General features: G+C 42.0%; 1 protein-coding gene across 1 annotated transcript in view; it reads right to left on the bottom strand.

Moving 5' to 3' along the window:
- Positions 1-18,109, bottom strand: part of CLVS1 (clavesin 1) — a 100,524-nt gene extending 82,415 nt beyond the window's left edge. Inside the window, exons 1-2 of the mRNA XM_039548736.1 lie at positions 17,923-18,109; positions 6,197-6,814 (exon numbers count right to left, since the gene is read on the bottom strand). Coding sequence (XP_039404670.1) covers positions 6,197-6,585 — 389 coding nt within the window. The 5' untranslated portion in view covers positions 6,586-6,814; positions 17,923-18,109. The remainder of the gene's footprint in view (positions 1-6,196; positions 6,815-17,922) is intronic.
- Positions 18,110-23,018: the final 4,909 nt, after the last annotated feature.

The raw sequence follows: 23,018 nt of genomic DNA, 5'->3' as shown, positions 1-23,018 counted from the left end.
CTCTTTTGCAGATCCCATCTGTGACAATGGTATACACAGCACATGTAGGACTATGGGTCGTTGTGTTAGGGACAAGTGCTATCACAACTGTATGCGGTTTCTCTTTTCTGACACCCAGACATAAACCCTCATGCAAAAATTTGGTCTTTTGAGACAGTCTGTGAAGAAGAGCAGGGGATGTGGATGCGCATCTGTGTGTTTGCTGTGTATGTGTGTTTGCATAGTTTTCTTTATCAACTGTCCTTGGGAATTGGGAATTGGATTTGGTTTCTTTTCGCCACAGGAGGAAAGTGGCATAGAGCCACTCTCCAGTCTGCCCTACATTTTCCTGTGTTATCCTGCAGGCAAGCTCCTGCAACTGTGTTTCTCACCTACAGGCACTGTCCTTCACAGCTCTTCAGTCAGCCCTCAGCCCAACACCATCCAATCACCTCTTCTCTCTCAAAATGTGTTTGATTGCCAATCCCTCTCCATGGATTTTTTTTTTTTATTTTCAATCAGGCTTCTCTCATTCTTCAACATATGCTTCATAACTTTCCCAGCTGTTGTTTTTCTTTCTCTTTTTTCAGATATTTTCCTTCTCTTCTTGGATTCCCTACTCAGCCCTACACAGGATTCTCATTTGTGTATGTCATCCTGCTGTCATTCATATGGGCTACAATTGCCTTCCCAAATATGGCTTCCATGATAAACGGTACTAACTGAATTAAGTTGCCACCCTTCAAGCAAATTAAAACATTTCAAGACAGAGCTTATTTTTGCCTTCTTTGTCCAACATTTAATTTGCACATCTGTTACTCTTCAAAATGAGTATTCTGCTTATGCTATGCTGCTTTCCCCTACTACCCTGAATTCTGCTACCATTTCAGACCAGCTCAGTAACGTAATATGAATTATTTTTTATGCAGTGTGCTTCTAAGCTATTTATTGGTCAATGCAATGCTTGAACCGCAATGTCAATCTGCATTACCATAAGCATCTCCCAACAGATAATCACTACCTCCTAACAAAACCCAAAGACTTGATGTATAAAAATCATTCTGGTGTTAGGACTGCCTGCACTTCAGCTGTGATCTCTCATGATAAACAGACATGAGGCTGAGTTATTGCCACAGTTTGCCTGTGACTATAAATCAGTCTCAACAGATGTTTATTCCCTCATATTCTTTTAAGCATCTGAGACTATGCTTGAAATATATTGGAACAATCAGCACTTGAGACATGTTCTTATACCAACAGGATCTGATGATGATAATATCCTTGTAATTATACCACTTTGAGCATTCTCAGCAAGAACATACTTGGTTTTTATCGCAATCCTTTAAAATATTTATAGCTGTTAGTTTACCACTATGTCAGAACATTTCCTCTCCCTTTAGCCTCAGTACACTTTCCTACAACATGGTAAGTATCTGGCATTTGACATCTTGATTAATAAAAGACGATTTATGGCTAGCAGTTGACTTGGGATTGTATGTTGTAAACAAAGCAGCAGGTTTTCTCTGACTCACAGAATTTTTGGAGCTATGTGACAGCTTCTAAGGCACAGACATGAAGACAAAAATTAATTACCATCTTACTGCAAAAGACTATTGAAAGTATTCTGCCCCCTACCCCAAGCCCCCATTTGCACAGGATTGTGATTGGAGTTCTTCTGCTGGCTCTTTACACAAAAATAAATTTTACTCTGGCTGAACAACCTTGAAAGAAATATTTTTGCTTGTAAGATTAATGAACACCTTCTGCTGCATTACCTGTTCACCCAAAGCTCCATCTCCTTGGTGTTTAAGCAGCATGTATTAGAAGACAGTAGCAGATTTAGGAACAGCTGTGGAAGTTACTGAAGGCTTCCACTCAATCCAACATCTGAGAAGACCCTCTTACCTAACTTCTTTAAAAGCTTCAGTTTCACTACAGGTGCATCAGAGGAGTGAGGGCTTAGGTTTGGTGAAAAACTGTGAGAAAGAGTATTTGTAATCCAGCACATGGAGCATTGTTTTTTACATTAAATCCTGGTTCAGGTCTCATCAAAACTGTATGTATGCATTTGTTTGTTTTACAAACTGGAAATTTTTATCATGCAAATTATTTAATCAAAAAAAATCATTACATGATCAGTTTGACATCCTTATCTGTCTTTATTGCTGCCCAATTTGCATTCAAAAATGATGTGCTCTGTGAGCAGTGGTGTAAGTAAAGTCTTTGTGGGTTTCAGGTGAGTTCACTCCTTGAGTTCTGACCAAAGTGAAAAATATCCCTCCCCTGTACTAGTGTGCAGTAATATAGCTCAACAGTTTTTTTTCTCCCTCACTATGGAACTTATCCAATCTCTTTCTTTTCTATCCATCTGCTCATTTTCATTTATTCAATACTGAAAAAGTGAAAGCGAAGGTATTGAATATGTGATTAACATTAACTAAGAGATCCAAAATATGCTACGCAGGACCTAAAGAGAAAGTGATGACATCATCTCCAAGAAACCTACCTGAACAATGGAGCAAAATCAAACCTATGCAGCAGATGCTAAATTAGTATAACTCTGGAGCCATGATAGATCTCAGCTAGTGATTTGGCAATAAGAATTATCATCCCCTGTGTTTTTTTCCCAGTCACCAAAGAGGTTTTGGTCAAAACAATCATCATTATATTTTTTAACTATGTGGAAACAAAAATAAAATTCTTGCCAGTGAGCTTTGCAGATGTCACAAACCCTTTGAAATGATAATTGGGGAGCAGGACACTTTTAGCTCTGCACAAGAGCATGAATCACATGCTAGACTGTGCCCACATAATGGATGAGAATGTATGACACATTTACCAGTGGCATTTGTATTTTAGGAAACTGACTTGAAAGCAAATTTGAGCTGAACATAAGCTCAAAATGGGGTAGAGTAGTTAAGAACAGAGTGACAATTTTGTATCTAAAAGGAGAAAACTACTGAGCAGATGAGATAGTGTTATCACTTGATGATTTATTAGTGGAAATTTTTATTCAGTTCATCCACCTGCACCTTAGCAACAACACTAAAATGATAGGAACAGTCCAGAAAATAATGATGAAGAGTATTTTAAACCTGGAAAATCTTCCCAATTCTGAGATTAAATAAGTTAAAACTGTTTAAGCTTTGGCATCTTAAATATATTGTGATACATTAAGCTAGTGCATTACTTTGCAGAACATTATCTTTGCTGCGCTGGCTGCCCATAGGTGTATTCTTTACCTTGCAGACAGCAGGAGGTTGTTTTGTCCTCAAGGAAAAGGGTGTTACTTGTTTTACTTTCCCCGTGGTTAAATGTGAACACAAGAACCTCTGCTGCAGAGTCGCTAATGCATAATCTTCTTGTTGCCTGACAGTGACTTACCCTACAGTGCCGCCTCTCCAGTAAACTCAAAAATAGGTTAAATATGACGTGGACAGGACATAAAAGTACAAACATGGGAAGCTGTCATATTTTTGTGGTACATTTAAACTAACATGATCTAGCAGCTGGAACCTGAAGCTGGAAACATTGAGACTGGAAATTAAAACCTAGTTTGCTAGAGATGTCAGATCTATCAGTTGCATTCTGGAGGCTGAAATTACAAATGTTTCTAAAAGCTTACATGGAAGTTCTACCTTTGATACATGGCATACCTTAGAAACATCTTGGATCTGATTTGTCCAAGCATTCATATTACACAAATAATGACATTTCCTGTTAAAAATCAATATATTTATAAGCACAGAAAGTTTCAAGGTTTCTTCTGCCTCTTTGACATGTGATACCAACAGCAACCATACTCCCAGGCACATAAATGGTAAGAATGTCTGGACTGAAAATCAGTTTATGGATTATAGCTATTCTGATTTTAAAAGACCCTTTGGAAATTACTATTTCTTTATAAATAGCCCCTCATAAATTAGAATTTGATCATAAAGAAAGAGAAGGCACAGCCAGCAGCAAATAAGATTAAAGTTAGGAAGGGCATGCTGAAGGGTTAGCTCTTACTCTTGCATGTCAACATCACGGCCGACTCCATTAGCACTCAGCTGAAATATGAGCTTGTGAACATCTTGCCGTCACTGAAGACACATCTGCAGAAAGGTTGCCCAAGATACATTTATGTAAGATGTGCACAATGCCTGTTGGAAGTTTTTTGTGAAATTTATGTTTCTTCTGGTCAATAACCTGCTTCCATGCTTCTTAATAGGACATTGCACTCACCATTTCCCACTCCTTAACAGCTTTTCCTCTTGCTGATGCCTTTAGACAGCAAAACAGGAGGAGGCTATCCATTTACTTACAGCCCAGATCTTGTCCCAAATCCCTGTTGTACCTGGAGTACCACAAAAGGCCATAGAAAAAACACTTCTTGCCATCTGAATCCACAGAAGAGATGAGGTTCAGTGGCTGAACTGAGGTAAAATTTGCACATGACTTTTCATTTCACTGAGGAGTCTTAGGAAAGTACATCCTATACTATTCGCCTCAGCTTTTCTTCTCTGAAGGTTAAAATTATATTTTTCAAAATATGCAAGGTTGCTTTGGTTTTTGAACACACAGACATACACACACACACACACACATGGATGGATATTAAAGGACTTTCAGAAAATCTGAGCCAAATCTGACAGGAATCATTATTCTGTCAAAATCTCATTGCAGTAGCCTTAGACACCAGCACTCTCAGCTTTCCAAGAGCAGGCCCTGATGTACAAGGTTAATCACAAAGATTCATTTTGTTGAGGGATCAGAAACCCAAAGCTGGCTCTATATAATACCTAAATCCCTTAATGCAACCAGCAGAGCCACAGTGCTTCTGTCCTCTAAAGCTGATGCTTTCTATTAATGCCAGATACCTGTGCATTCATCTTTCTTTTCAGGCCAATTGCTAACAGAAGAGTTTTGTGGTTGAAAGAAAGGCAAACTTGCAGTTCAGAAAGACAGGAGATAAACTGCTGGCCTCTTTGTAGTTAATAGGACTTTTATTACTGCCCTCAGTTCACGATTTCACCAAACACGTTTGATTATGCAATGTTACACTTCTGTGTAATTTTCTGTACATTTATTCACATGCAAATGAAAATCAGAAACACTTCTGAACTCTGCTTTTCACATGGTGATGAAAGGTTTTCCCAGAAAACAACTGACATGAAAAATTGCAGACGTATGTGTATTGTTCTCTAATAATTTCTATTATGTAAATTCAAAGCTCCAATTTATTGACTCCTAAGGATAAGACTTTTTCATCAAAAACTTTAGACCATCACAAGATAAAATCCTACCTGGAAATCATCAGAACTGATGATACTTAAAACCTGAATCTGAATTTTGTTCTTTCATATGATTTTTATCAAGATTCAACAGAACACATGGTAACCCTACAGCTGATTACACTTCTCCATCTCACCATGAAGGCAGGGAAAATGGAATGGAAAGACTTATGAAGACAAGGACAATGTGAACATGGTATTCCTGGACTAGTCCCTTTTCTCTGTACTACTTCAAACAGCTAGTGAAAGCTGACTAATCACATTAACATTTAAGGGCATTATTTTATAATAATGGCTGGGAGATACCTTTGTTCATACCACTCGGTAAAGAAATTACCTGAACAGAAAATACGCTTTGTGTGAATCTCCCATTTATCAGACTAACAACATAGAGCAACCAGAGTGTGTAGAAATCACAATGCAGTTTGTGGAAATAGAGCAGAGGCTGCAATTCCCAAAATGGTTCAAACAAACAAACAAACCAACAAACAATCTCTTAGAAAGTATGATGATAGAATAAATACTGTCAGTTTCTTCTGCACCAGGAGAGCTACAAGAACCTCCACATGCTCTGAGACACTTGCTTTTTGTCAACCTGTTTGGCTATTCTATGATACAGCTGAAGTGACTTACAATAGACATTAATGTATGTATAGAAAAAAAACATTATCTGGCTAAAATTTGGAGATATTTCTTTAAAAAAAACCCAGACATGAGCTACTTATATGACACACTGATATACCCTTATCTCTCAATGGTCGTATGTCCTAATAATGAGGACTGACAGGTGATCAGGTGAGATGGAAGTTATAGTGAAATGGATATATGGTTACAAAATCTTCTGCTGAAAATGGCCTTGCTGCTTCAAGGATGGTGACAAATATTCCATTACGAGTTGGGTGTGAGTGTGTGTAAAAGATAAGGACACTATCTACATTTACCTACTCTGATCCCAGTTGGCTGCAAAAAGCAGAAGAATCTTCCTGCCACAGTGGTCGCGATTTTCCAGGACTCCCGGAAACCCATCTGTCAGAGCCCGTTTGATTCCTGGATCATCGGCCTTGAAGTTTTTGAACATATCCAGATTTAATTGGCGGTATTGGAAGTACTGAGCCAGCAGTCTGAAGGCCTCAGTTTGGTGAAACTTTCTGGCTCGGAGAAATCTCAAGATGAAGGCATCATCTGTACGTAAAAACCCAATGTCAGGCCTCGTGATGATCATGTCCCTGACTTGCTGGATATCCTGGTGCAAAATGTCAGGGTTTTCATTCAGTTCCAGGCGGGCTTTCTCTATAGTCTCTGGACTAAGTCCAGCTTGTAAATGGGTCATCTCTGCAAAAACCTCTTTTCCAAATCCTTAACTTCAGATATTTTAGTAGAAGTGCTGATCCCATTCAACTGATGGTCTGCTGTGAGTGCGAGCCATTCAGATGCTTTTTGCTATCAAGCTGATACTTAACAAATTAAAGCAAAGGGCTTTCCTTATTCTTGCAGAGTAACAGGCCGTTCACATGTACTATACTCCTTCCAAAGGAAAGTGTTGTTTATTCCATCACTTACTAAAAGAAAAAGAAAATATATAAAAGAAAGATTAAATGCGTATATAAAGTTTTTAGGAATGCATTTCTGAAATTATTTAGCCATAAAATTTCTTTGTATGCTTCATATGCAGGAGGATAGCAGTCACATAATTTCAGAATGGGTGCATTTAAGATAAGGCAGTCACTAACATCTTGAACGTATGTATTCAGGCTTTCAGAAAAGCAATCTGATTTATTGACAATTAATACTAAGCTGTATCAACTTACTATTAGAATACATTTCTCAAAGTTGTCTTACAGAAATGTGGAAGGTGCAGCATCCCTAACTTCAAGCCAAGGATTAGAACAGCAAAAATAATAGTAATTTTTTTTCCACCCCTAATAGGAGCAACATTTCAGCTTCATAGGTAAACAGATTTACCCTCATCGTACTAAGTAGAACAACTGTTTGATTTAGTTTTATTATCTGTACTATAAGCTTGTAGCTCTCCTTGACTAAGATCCTGAGTTGACTGTAAAACTGTTTTTTAAAAAAACCAAAACTCCAGCAATACCAAGGATAATTTCTACTTTTTAGAACCTCACTGAAAATATTTCCCATTGAGACTCAATACATCTTCATGGGAACCCTTCCACAAATAAGGTTCTTGATGTGTCCAATCTGACAGGGTTGGTGCTTTAGTTGAAAAGAGACGTATTTTATTAAAAATTCTTTTTTTCTGTATATTGTAGCTTTCCTGAATACCTAGTTCTGAATTTCCTTTTGATTTTTGTATTTTACCTAGAATTTGTTTTTACAAGAGTTAGAAGAAAATCTGCTTAAGCTGTATGTATGAGCAAAATGGTACAGTGAATCTCTTACATTTCAGTGACATAATTAGCAAGAGGCTGTCATCATAGTCTGTGTAGCTACAACCGGGTGAAATAAGATCAAGGTCTGTTCCAGTGTGATATGTGTGTGAGGAAAGATCAAGATCCATACAATTTTTCAGCCATCACAGAAACAGACAAGCAAACACCCCCCTCCCCCCCCCCCCCACTTAACTGATCTCTCTTTCTAATTTCTGAAAAAGAAAAATTGGTTTTAAAAATTTAAAGGAAATCCCTCAGTAAAAGACATACTTTTTGTATTTGAAAAGCTGTTTGGAAAGTTATGAATTATTTATAGTAAAACAACCATTTCATTCATCTGCTCCCCTGGGTTCAGCATTCTCAGATCAAACAAAGGGGAGAGCAGCATCCAAAGCATTTCTTGGTCCCGGATTTGCTCAAAGTTATGTTGCAGGACCTGGAAGTCAATGAGCACAAGGAGTGCCTCAGTTCCCTCCTTTGTGACCTTGCATGTTATTGATAAAAACTACATTTTAGATGCCACAGCTGCAGCCCAAGGATGAGATCCCAAAATTTAAATACAGAGTGTTTCTGCATATTTGCTTAAAGGACATTTGTGGTGGGAGATAAGCTTTTCATTTAACAGAGATATGAATTGGACTTTTCTGTGGGTGACACAAAGGAGAGTTTATTAAGCATCCTCTTTCTGTATTCACTGTGGAGCTGGAGTTGAAAAGAGCTACCTGCAGAGCAGAGTATCTGATGATTGATCAGCCTGGGAAAACTTGAGGAAAGGCAGAGCTGGGAGAAAAGAGGGCTTTGAAAAGGCACTATGGAGTGCAAATGATTCCAGAGAACAATTCCCCAGGTTTTGAGGGGTATTCCATGAGTGCAGGCTATTCAATTCTTAAAGAAATTAGAGCAGTAATAAAGGTGGATTCCTTGTATAAAAATAAAATAACAGTTATTTGCCTTACTCTTGCCTTTATTAGACCAAATTAGAATAACTCCTATGGTATCAACCTAATTCCACTGATGTAAAATTACAGTAGGCCATAGAGAAACCAGGCCAATATTTTGTGACTGAGATCTCAACTTAATGGTGACATTAGCATTTTCTTGCATAAATCATGGGTTTTGTTGCAATTGCATCCATGAGCTAGTTAGGAGAGCTAGGAGTATTTAAGTGTGACACTCATTAGGGGAGTGTGGTGCCAGGATTGGTCCCTCCCGAGTTTTGACAGCAAGCGGTAGAGTATGGAAACTCTTTGTTCTCAAAGGTGTTAAGCAGAGGTCTGGAAGCAAGAAGATTATCTGGGGTCTGCATTAGCTCTGGCTTAGGACTTAGTATGAATTACAACACCTTTAGTGTTCCTGTGGCTTAGAATCACAAAATCATGGAATCACAGGATGGTTTGGTTTGGAAGGGACCTTTGAAGTTCATCTAGTCCAACCTCCCTGTCACGGGCAGGGACATCTTTCACTGGATCAGGTTTTTCAAAGCCCCATTCCATCTGGCCTTGAACACTTCCAATGTCTGAGCATTCACAACTTCTCTGGGAAACCTGTTTCAGGGCTTCACCACTCTTACTGTAAAAAAATTTCTTCTTTATATCCAATCTGAATCTGTGCTCTTTCAGTTTAAAAATGTTAGCCCTTGTCCTATTACTACAGGCCCTAGTAAAAAGTCTGTGACCATCTTTACCTAAAGGGGCTCCCTTTAGGTACTGGACAGCTGCTGTAAGGTCTCCCTGGAGCCTTCTCTTCTCCAGACTGAAGCACGCCAACTCTCTCAGCCTGTCATTGTAAGAGAGGTGCTCCGGCCCTCTGGTCATTTTTGTGGCCTTCCCCTGGATCTGTTCTAAAGCATCCAAGGACTAGCAGCAGGTAACAGTCACACACACACACACAGTCCCCACTTCATCAGTTTTCTGTGTTTCTAGGAGTTCATGGGAGTAAAACTGTCCCTTCCTCTGCTCCTTTTGTGTCTCCCACTTCCACCAAGATGCTTCTTTGGCAGTATGGCAAATTCTTGAAAGGTCAACTGCAGTCTGCTCCAGAAGAAAAGAGATTTGACCAAGCAGATAAAGTCTGGCCTTTCTTATTGGTTCCCCAACTATTTACTGTCAAAAACTATTTTACTTATTTTTATTAAAGTTTCCTACTGTTTTAACTAATTTAAATTCCCAGGATTATCCCAAGGTGAGGGAGATACAGTCCTTTCCCGTCAGATGTTGTTGCCAAAAAGCAACTTACAAATACTCATTCTAACAAAAGATCCATTTCTAAATGCATTTCAGAGTTTTCTGTTAGTGAGCTGAGCTATAACCGTGGATTACAGTTATCTATAGATTATCCCGATTATCACCCAGAACAGACTGCACTAAAATACTTTATTGGTGTGAAGTTATATATTGCAAAATAATCTAAAATATGTATGAACAATTCTGTCACTCTCAGAATGGTAGGGCAAATCATGAGGTTAGCAATCCACAAATTGCCTTCAAGGAGCCTGATAGACATCAGTGAAAGATTTGGTTCTCCCACTGCTAACCTTGACAATAAATTTAGTGCTCCATAGCTACCCAGTTTAATTGTGACTGCACTTTCTCAAACGGTTCTGATTTATTCTGACTCCCAAGATGTAACAGAAGCTTCATCTCCATTTTCACCTCCTCCCACACATGGCAATTTCTCCTTCTCTTCCGGTGTTGTGTACAGCTCTGATCCATCTGCCAATTTTTTAGATGTTTATATCTTTGTTCAATTTGGTGCAGGGTTGTTTTTTCTTCCAAATGAAGACATGGGTCTTCTTTCCCTGTTTTGAATATTGTTGCTGCCTGTTGGCGCACTAGAGTGTGTTACAGTCTCAACAGCTGTTTTTCTGTCTTGTGACTCTGTGTTCCCAAGGGACTATTTGCTCTTCTAATGTCTTTTCACAGCCCCTTATAATAAATCATCCCTCCAAAGAAACAAAATTCAGCCTTAAATGAAAAAAAAATTACAGAGATTTGAAACACAACATATTAACACCAAAACAAGGAGGGAAATTTCCACCAAAATTGTGGTGTCACATACAATTTTGGCTAATTCATTTTCAGCCCCAACAAGGGAATGACAAGGGACAGTGAGTGTTCAGCATAGGTAACATATTGAAAGTGGGATACACTTTACAGACAAGCAGCTTATGTTTTTGCATGATCCTCAGGAAAAAAAAATAGTTAATAATAAAATGTACAGTAATATTTACTATGCAAACTAAAATGACGATAGTACCTTTCCAAAATATACAAAGCACTTTTCATTCAAAGATTTTAATGTGCCTTACTGCTCATTCTTCAGTGACAGCTTCTGGGTCAGCATGCAATCCCCTTTTGCATTGCATGCCCTCGAAAGCTGGCCAAAACCTGCCTTCAGTGATGATGGCACTTGTCTGGATCATTTTGTTCCTGCCCACTTAACTGTCCCTGGAACACCTCTTGTTTTTTTAAGCATCTGATCTCCATTTGGCCCTTCCCCATCCAATTCAGTTCCAGAAAGATTTTAGCTGTCTCTTTATCTACCAAGTGTTTTCCATCCAGTCCAAAGCTATATGCCATGTGAAATTTCAGTACCACAATTTGCAAATTGAGACGGCACTAGCACTTCATCCTCACCTGGTATTAAGAGGCATCACTGCTAAGGTTTGTCTCATTATATAATTCCTAACTCCTAGCGTTCATACAGATATTAGCTGCTAGAATCAAACCAAAGAGGAAGGGAGTAGGCAGGGAGGGAGGAAAAGTGGTAATATAGAATGATTTCATCTCAGAGTGTGGGTGTCATCTCATTAAATTTCTTTTTGAAAAATATTTTGATGTTAATTCTGGAAAACTTCTTAGGGCTACATTCTGCTTAGCAGGGGTTTCTCCATAAGGACAGGGGAGGATGAGTCCATACCTGTACCTACAGGAATGATTCCTGTGGCACTTTGTGGCTTTGTGGTACCTTAGTAACCACCTGTACTGGAAGTGGAGTAGTCAGATATAGAAAGGGACCTACCCCAGCTCCATGAACCAATTTCAGAAGAGCAATGAGCAAAACTGACTCTCTCTTGTCCTTGGCTGCAAGACCCTGGCATCTTCCACAGATTGTGGGGAGAAGCATAGCCCTGAGTGATTTGCCTGAGATCCCAGAGGACACATTTCACAGAGCTGGGAACAGATCCTATCTCTCCTGAGCCATAAGCTTACATGTTAACATCCAGGGAATCTTTCCTCTTTATGCATAATGCTCTGCATTGTAAGAAAAACATGAAGCCATATTGCATACAAGGAAATGGAGAGGTAGACTGCAACATTCCCAGCATCTCCAACATAATCCCCTTAGGCTTCAAAAGCACAATCAGGACTCCCAAAGTGTATCATTTCTTTATGTCTTGCAAAGAGCAAACTCCCTGTGGGTGTTTCCAACAGGTCTATCTAGTATCCCAAGTCCAACAGCCTGGCTGCTACTCAGATTCTTACAGAATCACTGAAAGGCTGAGATTGGAAAGAACTTCTGGAGTGCATCTGCTCCAACCCCCGGCTCAAGCAGGGCCTCATGGAGCTGGTTCCCCAGGGCTCTGTCCAGACAGCTTTTGAGTATGTCCAAGGAGGGAGACTCCACAGCCTCTCTGGGAACTTGTGCCGGTGCTCAGTCACTCTCACAGTAAAAACATATTTCCTGATGTTCAGAAGAAACCTCCCATGTTTCAGTTTGTGCTCATTGCCCCTGGTCCTGGCACTGGGCACCACTGAAATGATCCTGGCTCCATCCTCTTTACATCTTCCCTTCAGGTATTTGAACACACTGATGAGATCCCCCTGAGCCTGCTCTTCTCCTGGCTGAACAGTCCCAGCTCTCTCAACCTTTCTTCCTGTGAGTGACCCTCCAGCCCCTTCATCATCCTCTTGACCCTTTGTCAGACTTTCTCTTATATGTTCATGTCTCTCTTGTACTGAGGAGCCCAGAAGTGGACACAATACTCCGGGTGTGGTCTCACCGCTACTTCTCTGTGGTCTTTCCTAAGGGATTAGATTCTCCCAGTGAGTATAAATGAGTTAAATATTGCAAGTCTTTCTGCTCCAAGTACTGGTGCTCCTGTAAACCTTCACTAGGGATTTGTTGCTTCTTGTCATTATGAAAATAGTGAATGTTTGTGACTATAACAGCTGAGTGGGGAATTTGATTGTTTCTCACATCTTCCCAGGGTAGCATCTCTCAGCTCAGGTACAAAAACTAACATTTCCTCCAGTTCAGTAAAAAAAATGTCATACATTGCTACTTGTTCTACAATCTTCTTGTTAGTTTGAGTTAGAGGTTGCCCTCAGGCTGCATCTAAATGTCCAGTGGTGGTAATTTAGCCATGGCACAAAACAGGGCAGAAACTCAACTGATCTTTGCTGCTCTCTGCACAGTATGTAGGGCAGGCACATCTGCAGCACCAGTCTGAAGTAGTCCTGTTATTCCTACAAGCTGCCAGGCAGGAGGAGAGACAGACAAGGCTGTCTAGCAAACATAAAATTAAAAAACTGCCCCATTATCTTTTGACCTAAAATGAGCAAAACTTATTAACTACCTGAATATTAAGGAATTGGACCACATGCCAAGGAGGGGAACTTAAGCAACACATAAATAAAAGAGTTAAAGAGCCTTAACCTCAAGAGGTTGGTTAAATTTTTCTTCAAATCATAGTTTTTAGGTTGTAAGCATTCACCAGTCACAGATAATCTGCAAACCCCTATGGGAACATGTGGCCTGAACCTGTGGCATGCCAGAGAAGCAGCAGTTACGAGGAACTTCCATGTCAGTCATGCTGCAAGCGTCACCAAGCAAAAGCACCCTGGCTGCTATTAGACAGAGTTCAGTTCCTCCAATAATATAGAAACATCTTGCACAGAAATTATCAACAGTGTGCAAAACATTAATTCTCACCCCCAAGCCTCATAATGAAGCTATATGTAGAAATCTGATAGCACACAATCATAATGCTGGTGTCTGAAAATGCCTAAATGCTGGACAAGTTGTGTTACAACATCTGCACAAAGATATACAGAAGAAAGAACAAAACATATTAACAAGATATTCAGTACTACATGTTTAATAACATTATATTTATCTAATTTTGCAGTTCTTTTACTCCATGTTTTGAAAGATTATGTTCCTTCAAACGCAATCGTGATGTATTAGTGTTGACTTCTTTCTGCTTTATATGTTATGCCAGAGAAAAGCATCTGTAGCTTCTCATTGTGTGGCAGTGGGGAGGGGAAGGGAAGGAGGGACAGTCAGGGGAGGAAAGGAAAGGGAAAGGGAAAGGGAAAGGGAAAGGGAAAGAGAAAGAGAAAGGGAAAGGGAAAGGGAAAGGGAAAGGGAAAGGGAAAGGGAAAGGGAAAGGGAAGAGAAAGGGGAAGGGGAAGGGGAAGGAGAAGGGGAAGAGGAAGAGGAAGAGGAAAGGGAAAGAGAAGGGGAAAGGGAAGGGAAGGGAAGAGGAAGGTATTTCTGCACCCAGAAATTCATGGAATCCTCCTGGGGTTTTTTCTCTCCTTTCTACTGAAGTCTGAGCACAAACACAAAGCACATAGGAACTTCTCCCAAGCTTGTAGAAATAAAGCTTAATATAACTTTATAGTACCATGTGGGTTTGTTTTCTCAGTGGAGGAACATATCAGACCTAAGAAGTTTATTTCTCTAAATATTACTGAGGAAAAAAACCAAACCAAACATACCAAAATCCCACCAAAGATTTTGGAATTTCTCAAGTTAAATCAATGGAGCAGCATTAGATCAAGAGGGAAAGGAATTAGAACTCATCTGACCAAAATTCATGAGAACTTCTACTTGGTTTTTCCACTCTATAAAAGACTAATGTTGCCCCCTTTTATTTCTTGCTCTCTTTTGTTTAACTTGTGGTACCCAACTGTCACATCTTGTTTGTGTCTATGCCAGAGACACTACAGCACGAGGCTGTGAGAGAAAATAAAACTCACTTGCCAAGCAATAGCACAATTGCTTCAATAATTGCATGCTTAAGTTAACAATTGCATGAGCTTACAGTCTTTTGAAAGGAAATATTCTCCATCCTTTTATGAGATGACTATTTCAACTGACATGATCCTTTTTTGTAAGGTGAGGAGGCTGCTGTTATACGTTGCAGTGAAATGATGTCTGTGTTTAAGGCACGTAAACTTTAAGGAATCATGACCCAGTGCTATGGTGTGGATTCTGCAGCTCCTCCATTGCTGAACTCAGTTACACTGCTTACACTACTGCTCAGCAGCACTGAGTGCTACTCAGAGTATGCGGTCTCTGCAACAGATTTTAAGTTATAAATGCTGATATAATAAATTAAGAAGGTTTATTAAAAAGGTTGTAATATCTTTCATTGTTTTGCATTTGCCTTACAAAAGTCTAATTTTTAGAAAATACTCAGTAGTTTTTAGAGGTAGGTGAGTCAACAGAATTCTTATAATAACCAGCAGCATTTTACAGCAGATACATGACAACACAAGCTGCCCCTGTAAACTTCAAGCTGGAATACAGACTGCAAGTGAGGAAAAGCTCTACAAGGTTATCTGATTTATTGTATGAAAAAGTAAACCAGTACCTTCACTAAGCAGTGCATGGCATAATACTGTTATATAATATCTCATGTAGATGTTGGCATTGTATTAACTTTTAGTACTGGAGATAATCCATGTTATCATCTGATTGCTCAGCACATGAAAGCAGAATTTCTGTAATTTAATTTTTTCTTCCAAATATGATCCAGTCAGTATTCAGTGATGGACAATGAGTAGCCATCTGCTCCTTAACTTCATTATTCACGGAGCTTGTTAAAATTGAGGAATCAGCATTTTGAAAAGGGGAAACTCCCTTTCTCCTATGACCTTCCTCACCCTCTCAGGATTAAACCATTGCAAACAGAATTAAAGTCAGGCCAGTAGCACACATGGGGTCTCTCCAGCTGTTATTTGCTTTGCATTTATTTTCTGTATGAACACCCTCACTTCTTGCAGAGACCACAACTTAATTCTTGACTTCCTGCAGCAAAGGGTCCACAGGCTAGGTGTGATTCACCTCACTTCTTCCCTGCACCCATCACTGTTTACCACTGGGAAAGCAATACAGTTGACTGACCTGGCACATTCCCCCCTCCCTTTAATTGCTCATCCCTCTTTGGAATGAGTAAACGTCAGAACAGGCATCAATTTGCTGAGGAGCAAACAGGTATCTGCTGCTGTTTGACAAGCTCCTGTATGTCAACATTTGGCTGTAGTCCTTACTTCATTAACTTAACTCCCAGTTTTAACCCTTTCCTCTACATGCCCCTCGTCTCTCCCTGGTCTCAAACTGGATCTGGACTTTCCCTTCCAGCTTGTGTTCTTTCCCTTTCTTGCCCAGCTCCTGGGCTGCAGAGCTGATTTTTACAGTCCCATGACCCCTTTCAGGAAGGATTGAGGCTGGTGACGGAGAAGGAAGACAGAAGGTGAAGAAAGGGCAGGAAAGTGAGGAATGTGGGGAAACAGGGGCAGGGAGGAGAGCAGACAGGGAAGGCAGAAGGCAGAAAGCAGAAAGGCAGAAAGCAGAGAGAAGAGAATCAGAGAAGGAGGGCAAGGACGACTGGAGGAAGAAGAGCCAGGTTAGATAGGAGGCAGGAGGCAGTACGAAGGGCAAGGAGAGGCAAGGGAAGCAGAGGAGGGAGGGGAGCTAAGGGAAGTAGAGCTGGCAGGGCAAAGAAAAAAGGCAGGGAGCAGGGGAAGGAGGCAAGAAGGCAGAGAGCAGTCAGGTAGGACAGGCAGGAGAGGCAGCCAGGGGAGGCAGAGAGCAGAATAAGGAGACAGGGAGGGAGCAGGCCAAGTAAGAGGCAGAGGATGCAGTGAGTACGGAGTCAGGGAAGGCATGAGGAAAGCAGTGGAGGCAGGGGACATAGAGACAAGGCAGTGAGCAGGAGAAAGAGGCAGGCAGGGCAAAGAGCAGGCAGGCGACAGGGAAGCAGGCGCAGGAGAGGTAGGTTGGCAGACAGGAGAAGTATGTTGGGAGGCAGGAGGTAGGGCAGGTAGGGAGCTGGGCAGGCAGGAGTCAGCAGCCAGAGCTGGCAGGAGGCAGGGAACAGGAGGAGCAGGATAGGCAGGAGGCAGGGACCAGGACAGGCAGCAGGCTGGGCAGGCAAGGAGTAGGGCAGCCAGTGAGTAGAGCGGGCAGCAGGCAGAGAGCTTGGCTGGAAGGAGGCAGGGGACAGGAGGGAGCAGGGCTGGCAGGAGACAGGCAGCAAGCAGGGTAGTCAGGAGGGAGCAGGGCAGACGGGGGGGGAGCAGGAAGGAGCAGGAGGCTGGGCAGGCAGAAGGTAGCAGGGTAAGCAGGAGGGAGTACGGCAGGCAGGAGGGAGCAGGAGGGAGCAGGGCAGGCAGGGGGGAGCAGGAGGGAGCAGGGTAAGCAGAAAGGAGCAGAGCAGGCAGGGGGAGCAGGGCAGGCAGGGGGAGCAGGAGGGAGCAGGGTAAGCAGAAAGGAGCAGGGCAGGCAGGGGGGAGCAGGGCAGGCAGGGGGAAGCAGGGCAGGCAGGGGGGAGCAGGAGGGAGCAGGGTAAGCAGAAAGGAGCAGGGCAGGCAGGGGGGAGCAGGGCCGGCAGGCAGGGGGAGCAGGAGGGAGCAGGGCAGGCAGGGGAAGCAGGAGGGAGCAGGAGGGAGCAGGGCAGGCAGGGGAAGCAGGAGGGAGCAGGGCAGGCAGGGGAAGCAGGAGGAAGCAGGAGGGAGCAGGGCAGGCAGGGGAAGCAGGAGGGAGCAGGGCAGGCAGGGGGAAGCAGGAGGGAGCAGGAGGGAGCAGGGCAGGCAGGGGAAGCAGGAGGGAGCAGGAGGGAGCAGGAGGGAGCAGGGCAGGCAGGGGAAGCAGGAGGGAGCAGGAGGGAGCAGGGCAGGCAGGGGAAGCAGGAGGGAGCAGGAGGGAGCAGGAGGGAGCAGGGCAGGCAGGGGAAGCAGGAGGGAGCAGGAGGGAGCAGGGCAGGCAGGGGAAGCAGGAGGGAGCAGGAGGGAGCAGGGCAGGCAGGGGAAGCAGGAGGGAGCAGGAGGGAGCAGGGCAGGCAGGGGAAGCAGGAGGGAGCAGGAGGGAGCAGGGCAGGCAGGGGAAGCAGGAGGGAGCAGGAGGCCGGGCCCGGAGCGGCTGCGGCCGGAGCTGTCCGCCCGGCGGTGCTGAAACGCCGCATCCCGGGCCCGGCGGGGCGGGCGGCGCGGGGAGCGCCGAGAGCCGCCCTGCGCAACCCGAGAGAAGGCAAATCCAAATACCTGCACAGCGCCGGCAGCTGCCGTGGGGCGGCGGGGGGCTGCGTGGGGTGGGGTTTTTTCCCCCTGTAGATGTCCTTGCTGCTGAGCTGGGTGGGAGAGAAGGATCTCCCGGCTCCTGGGTTCCGGCTCAGATCTCTCTAGAAAACTGAATGAGAGAGCGCCAGCTCCACGGGGCTGTGATTTTTTTTTTTTTTTTTTTTTTTTTTTTTTTTTTTTTGGTAGGAGGCGTGTGCGCCAAAGCCTGGGTCCTTCCACCGCCGTCCCCCTGGGTCCTAAGCCCTCCTGCCGCCCGCCCGGCTGCCTCCCGGCACCCCGGGGATGCGCGCTGGGAGCTCCGCGCCGCCGCGGGAGGGGTGGAAAGGGGCTGCTGGCGGCCGGGAGGGCTTAGCACGGCGGGCTTCCACCCAGAGGCATTGGCTTCGCCGCCTATCTTCTAGCAGCGCCCCTTTCCCAGAGAAAAGTCGGGCAGAGCACAGCCTCCTGCGGCATTTAAAGCAGCCATGGAAAGGGTGATCTTAATGGGCCATGTATTATCGATGGGCTGCCTTAATGAGCATGGCAGCCTGGGTTTAGAACAGAAGTTTGTCTGGGTCAGACTGCAGGGACTGTCATCAACAGCACCCACAGCAAATGTTTAGTGGAGAATCTAAAAAACAGGACACCTGCTCTCTCTCCACCCCTCTCCCAAGTACTTCAAGTTCAGGACTTGAATGCAACGTAGTGCCTGTGTTTTTAGGATGAATTTGTCTTCCTTGAATTTTCGCAGTGTCTCCTAGAATACTTACACATTTCTAGAATGTCCTTCCCTAATGTCCTTTGATGAAGCCATCTACCTACTTCACAAGCTATCTTTCATTAGAGGGGTCTGTAAGCTTTAGCTAGCAGTATGGAAAGAGCAGGAGAGGAGAACTTCTGTCATTATTTTAGGTTCTGAAAATCACTTTCTATACAAACCTTATAAGACTTATATTAAGCTGTACTTGGAAGACTTTGGGTGATGTAATGAGCAAATTCACACCGATCTGCTCCTATCAACACAGTAAACCCAACAAAATGTACCAGCAAAGTGTATTTCTTCTTTTGTTATACCTGTACAGTGTGGAGCATAATTCCTGGGAACTGGTGGATTAAAGTCACCTGATTTTCTTGGTCTCTTTGCTTTGGACATGTCTCCTGAGTCACTTACTGAAGGATCTTGTATAGTGAAGAACTAGGTGATAAATGATAGGAAATAGCTAAATAGAGTAGGATTCTTTGGCATGGAAAAAAAAAAAAAGAGAGGAGTAAGTGTAGATAAAATATCAGTGTGGGGTTTTTCCATCATTTGCAATATTTCATAATAAAGAGCAGCATGAGGAAGATAAACCTGAACAATATCTCAGTATCATTTCCAGGTTTAGGAGTAGGAGAAATGAAACCTGCTAGGGTCTAGCTTTGATTCAAACAAAAGGACATACTTCTTCACAAAATATTTAGTGAATCTGTGGAACTCATTTCCACAGGAATTCACACTTCAGGAGATTGTAGTACATATCTGTGGAAGAAAAATCCATTAAGGGTCTTTAAACATGAAGCCATAACCTCTGACTCAAGAAGACCCTGTTCCACAAATTGCTGAAGGCTGGAGTAATATTTGGGAAATGATGATTATACCTATGCCCTGGTCTTATTCTTTACTTTAGCCATCCAGTGCTGATCACTGCTGGAGACAGACACTGGGTTAGATGGACCTTTGATCTGACCCAGTACTGGCTTCTCTTATATTCTTATGTACAAAGTAGACTTGGAGAATGGGAACACAATTGGATTCCTTTCAGCTTTGCTTTCCCTTAAAAGGGGAAGATCCAGTGGTTTTGCTCTTTTTCAAAGAGTGTACATCCAGAGTCACTTGCTTTTTAGAGGAAACACCCCAATATTAATGAGCAAAGGCAAAAGGAATCTGTGCAGAAGATGACTTGTGCTTTTAGAATGATTTCCATGCAGAACTGTTAATTTAGCCCACTGCATGTGTAAAACTGGAATATGAGGTTTTGCATCCTGTGACCCAATCATCACATTGACTGGAAGAGAAGAAGCAGAAGTTCAAACGCCAAAAGCTCAAAACCCTCAGAAGAGCCTTTGTCCCAGCACTTGATGGAAAAGCATTTCTAGCCTCAGGGAAGTTAATAGTCAGTTAGTAAGTAGTCTCATTAGATCATTATTTTCTGCATAGAGATCAGTTTGGAGAAAAAAGAATAAGCACTCTGTTTTCATAAACCTGTTCCAAGCTTCCACTCTTGCACATATGATAAAGATTAATGTGCTAGCTACTGTAACTACGCAGTACTTCCCTGGGAATTGTTAATAATATTAAGTGGAATGAACATGACTCTATAAACCAACTGCCTTAGGCAGTCAAATGAGTTGCCAAATTGGATGTATGCTTAATATTTGGGGATTTAATATTTTTATTCAGTTTAATTGACGTGTTTTTTTCCTCCCTTAGTGTTGCTGTTAAGTGACCAGTGCCTGCTGAGCCACTGGATGATTGACATATAGCACAATACTGTGATAGAAGCAGATCTCTAAACATATTACAGCAGGGCCCTATATTGATCCCACTGCAAATATTCTGAGGTTTCTTTCTCATCACCACTTTATCACTTCTTCATCACTTTCTTTGTACAAAATTTACTCTACTCTGAGACCATGCTCCAGCTGGTACCATTCTTTGCATTGTCCCAGTCATTACACTTCATCTGAAGTTATGATCTCAGAAAAAAAGGTGTTGAAAGTATAAAACTTTGAATTTCATGAAGGTATGTCTGGGATGGTAGGGACTCCCTTGCTGGTGTGCACAGACTGGAGCTGCAGCCCTTTTTCATTTACAGTGCTGAATACACACAGCTAAGGGGAGAAGAATGTGCTGGTAATCACAGTTTGTCACTGAAGACATCAGAACTGACTGAACACATGGAGGGAGTAGATCAGTTTGGAAGGGGAGGATATTTTATGTGGCCTTTTCTGAAAGTGAAACAGAACTTTGATATTAAATTTTTTCTAAACTGACCTTCCTTATTGTCACACATATTGATACTCTCTTTTAAAAACGCCAAAAAACAGGGAGATAACAAACTTGGAAAGAAAATGTATATTTTCACCACCAGTCAAAAGGATTCAAGTACTCTCAACTCTCAAGGAAGCCATGGAAGGTCAGAGTAGCTGACTGCACCACAGTCTAGGCATGATTAATAGTTTCTACTCTCTTTGCAGCAAAATATTTTGTCTTCACTCAGTTGAACTAGACACACATTCTCTTGCAGTATTTTTGACTCCCAAGATGAAACCAGGGGCTAGTCTGAATATTTTTGCCTCTCTGATATTACTGATATTACTCTCTCATTCATACAAATCCCAAAACCATTGAAATATTTTAATTTATCACAGTAAGGAATTAATTTCTTAACCCTAAAAAAAAAAAAATTCAAAAAAAGTGGAAATCTGGTCTCACTCTGCCTTAAGATGGAAATGGAGATATATATCTATGTAACACAGACATATATTGATCTTCAGCACCTTATAGGGTGAGTGTATGTGAATGCTGTGCATGCATATTCCTTGAGCAGGGACGCTGGACCAATTAACCCCATTGGTGGTCCCTTCTAACCTTATTCATTCTGTGATTTTCTGATATAAGAAGGGGAAAAGATCCTTGGCGCAATTCAGGATATACCTGGTGCCATTTGCTTTCTCTTTGTGATTTCTCCAATATTTAAAATGTTTTTTACATCTTGTGAACAGGGAATTTGAGAAATAATATAGTATTAGATGTTCTTGTAGCTTTAAATTTTCTTTTGCGAACAATTTGCTGTAAGTTTCTAAAATTAACAGTTAATTTTAATAATTAATTGGGAGTTCATTCTTTTTCTCTAATCTACAATTACCATCTGGTTCTATTTCCTTTGAAAGTAACTGCATTGAAAGCCTCAGTAGGTTAAAAATAATGATGCTAAAACTGCTTAGACCCAGTAAATCATTATTCTTAAGGGACAAGTAACTCTTAGGTCACAGTTTAGAGGGATTCATGTTATAAATCCTCCCAGGTTTCTTGAACCTTTAAAATACTTAAAAATTTATACCCAAGAAAGCAAAACATATGCAAATTGATTGTTCATATGATTTATTTAATGAGAAGGGTCCATTTTGCCATTTTTAGTCTTGATGTAGAGAATTCACTCTTTTGCTGAGTTCACATGCAATCACCACTTCTGCCACTCTCAGAATAGCGTGTAACTGGGACATGAGCAAAGCTTTGGCCTCAAGCATGTAGAGGGGTGAAACTGAAATGTTCACAACTCCATGGGAATTACAGGAGCTGGTGATGAGATCCAACACAGAGCTGGAGGCCAGCAGCAGAATTCAGGTAAAGTCAAGCTCTCAGAACTGCCATCCAGAATTTTCCCTCTCAGCTCTTGCCTATGTCTGAACCAGTCTAATCCCATGGATGTCTTATTTTGGGATTGTGAGGTTCACTGTGTAGACCTAGGCTGAGTAGCTTGGTTCCAATGATCAATCAGCCTTCAAAAAACTACAGATGTCTCTCTGACATTTGGGTGTTGGAAACGTTGACTTGAGGCCCAGGTGTGCTGTTACAGTAAGGCACAGATTCGCCCTCATGTCTTTAGTTGTTTTAACTTGGCAGCACTGACTGTGCTGACTTTAGCGAGATAACTGTGATTTAAATCACCTGGGGATCTGCTTCTATTGAGTTCAGTTACTCACAAAGTCACTGCTACCCTGTCTAAACAATAAGGCAGTGTCTTGCTAAACAATTTAGTGTCCTTTTGCAGAGAGAAATAAATTGTGAGATGTCAGGTTTTGCATAGCTAGTACCTAAAAGATATGACCTTTAAAGAATAACACAGCAAAACTTTACCACACTGCCTAAGAAGATGAATATCAGAAATAATGTTCTTCCTGATGCAGGGGTAAAACAACCTAAGGTAGGCTGGTAGGGCAAAAAAAAGTGTACGAGGAGGTAAGTAGTCCAAAAAGTAGATGAGTTCCTCAAGGTTTAGGACAACTGTTAAAGAATTGATTCAGAAAAATCCTCCTGG

The sequence above is a fragment of the Corvus cornix genome, chromosome 2 (genome assembly GCF_000738735.6).
Source record: "Corvus cornix cornix isolate S_Up_H32 chromosome 2, ASM73873v5, whole genome shotgun sequence".
Lineage (NCBI taxonomy): Eukaryota > Metazoa > Chordata > Aves > Passeriformes > Corvidae > Corvus > Corvus cornix.
Note: the sequence above shows the minus strand (reverse complement) of the source record. Positions and strands in the feature narration are given on the sequence as shown.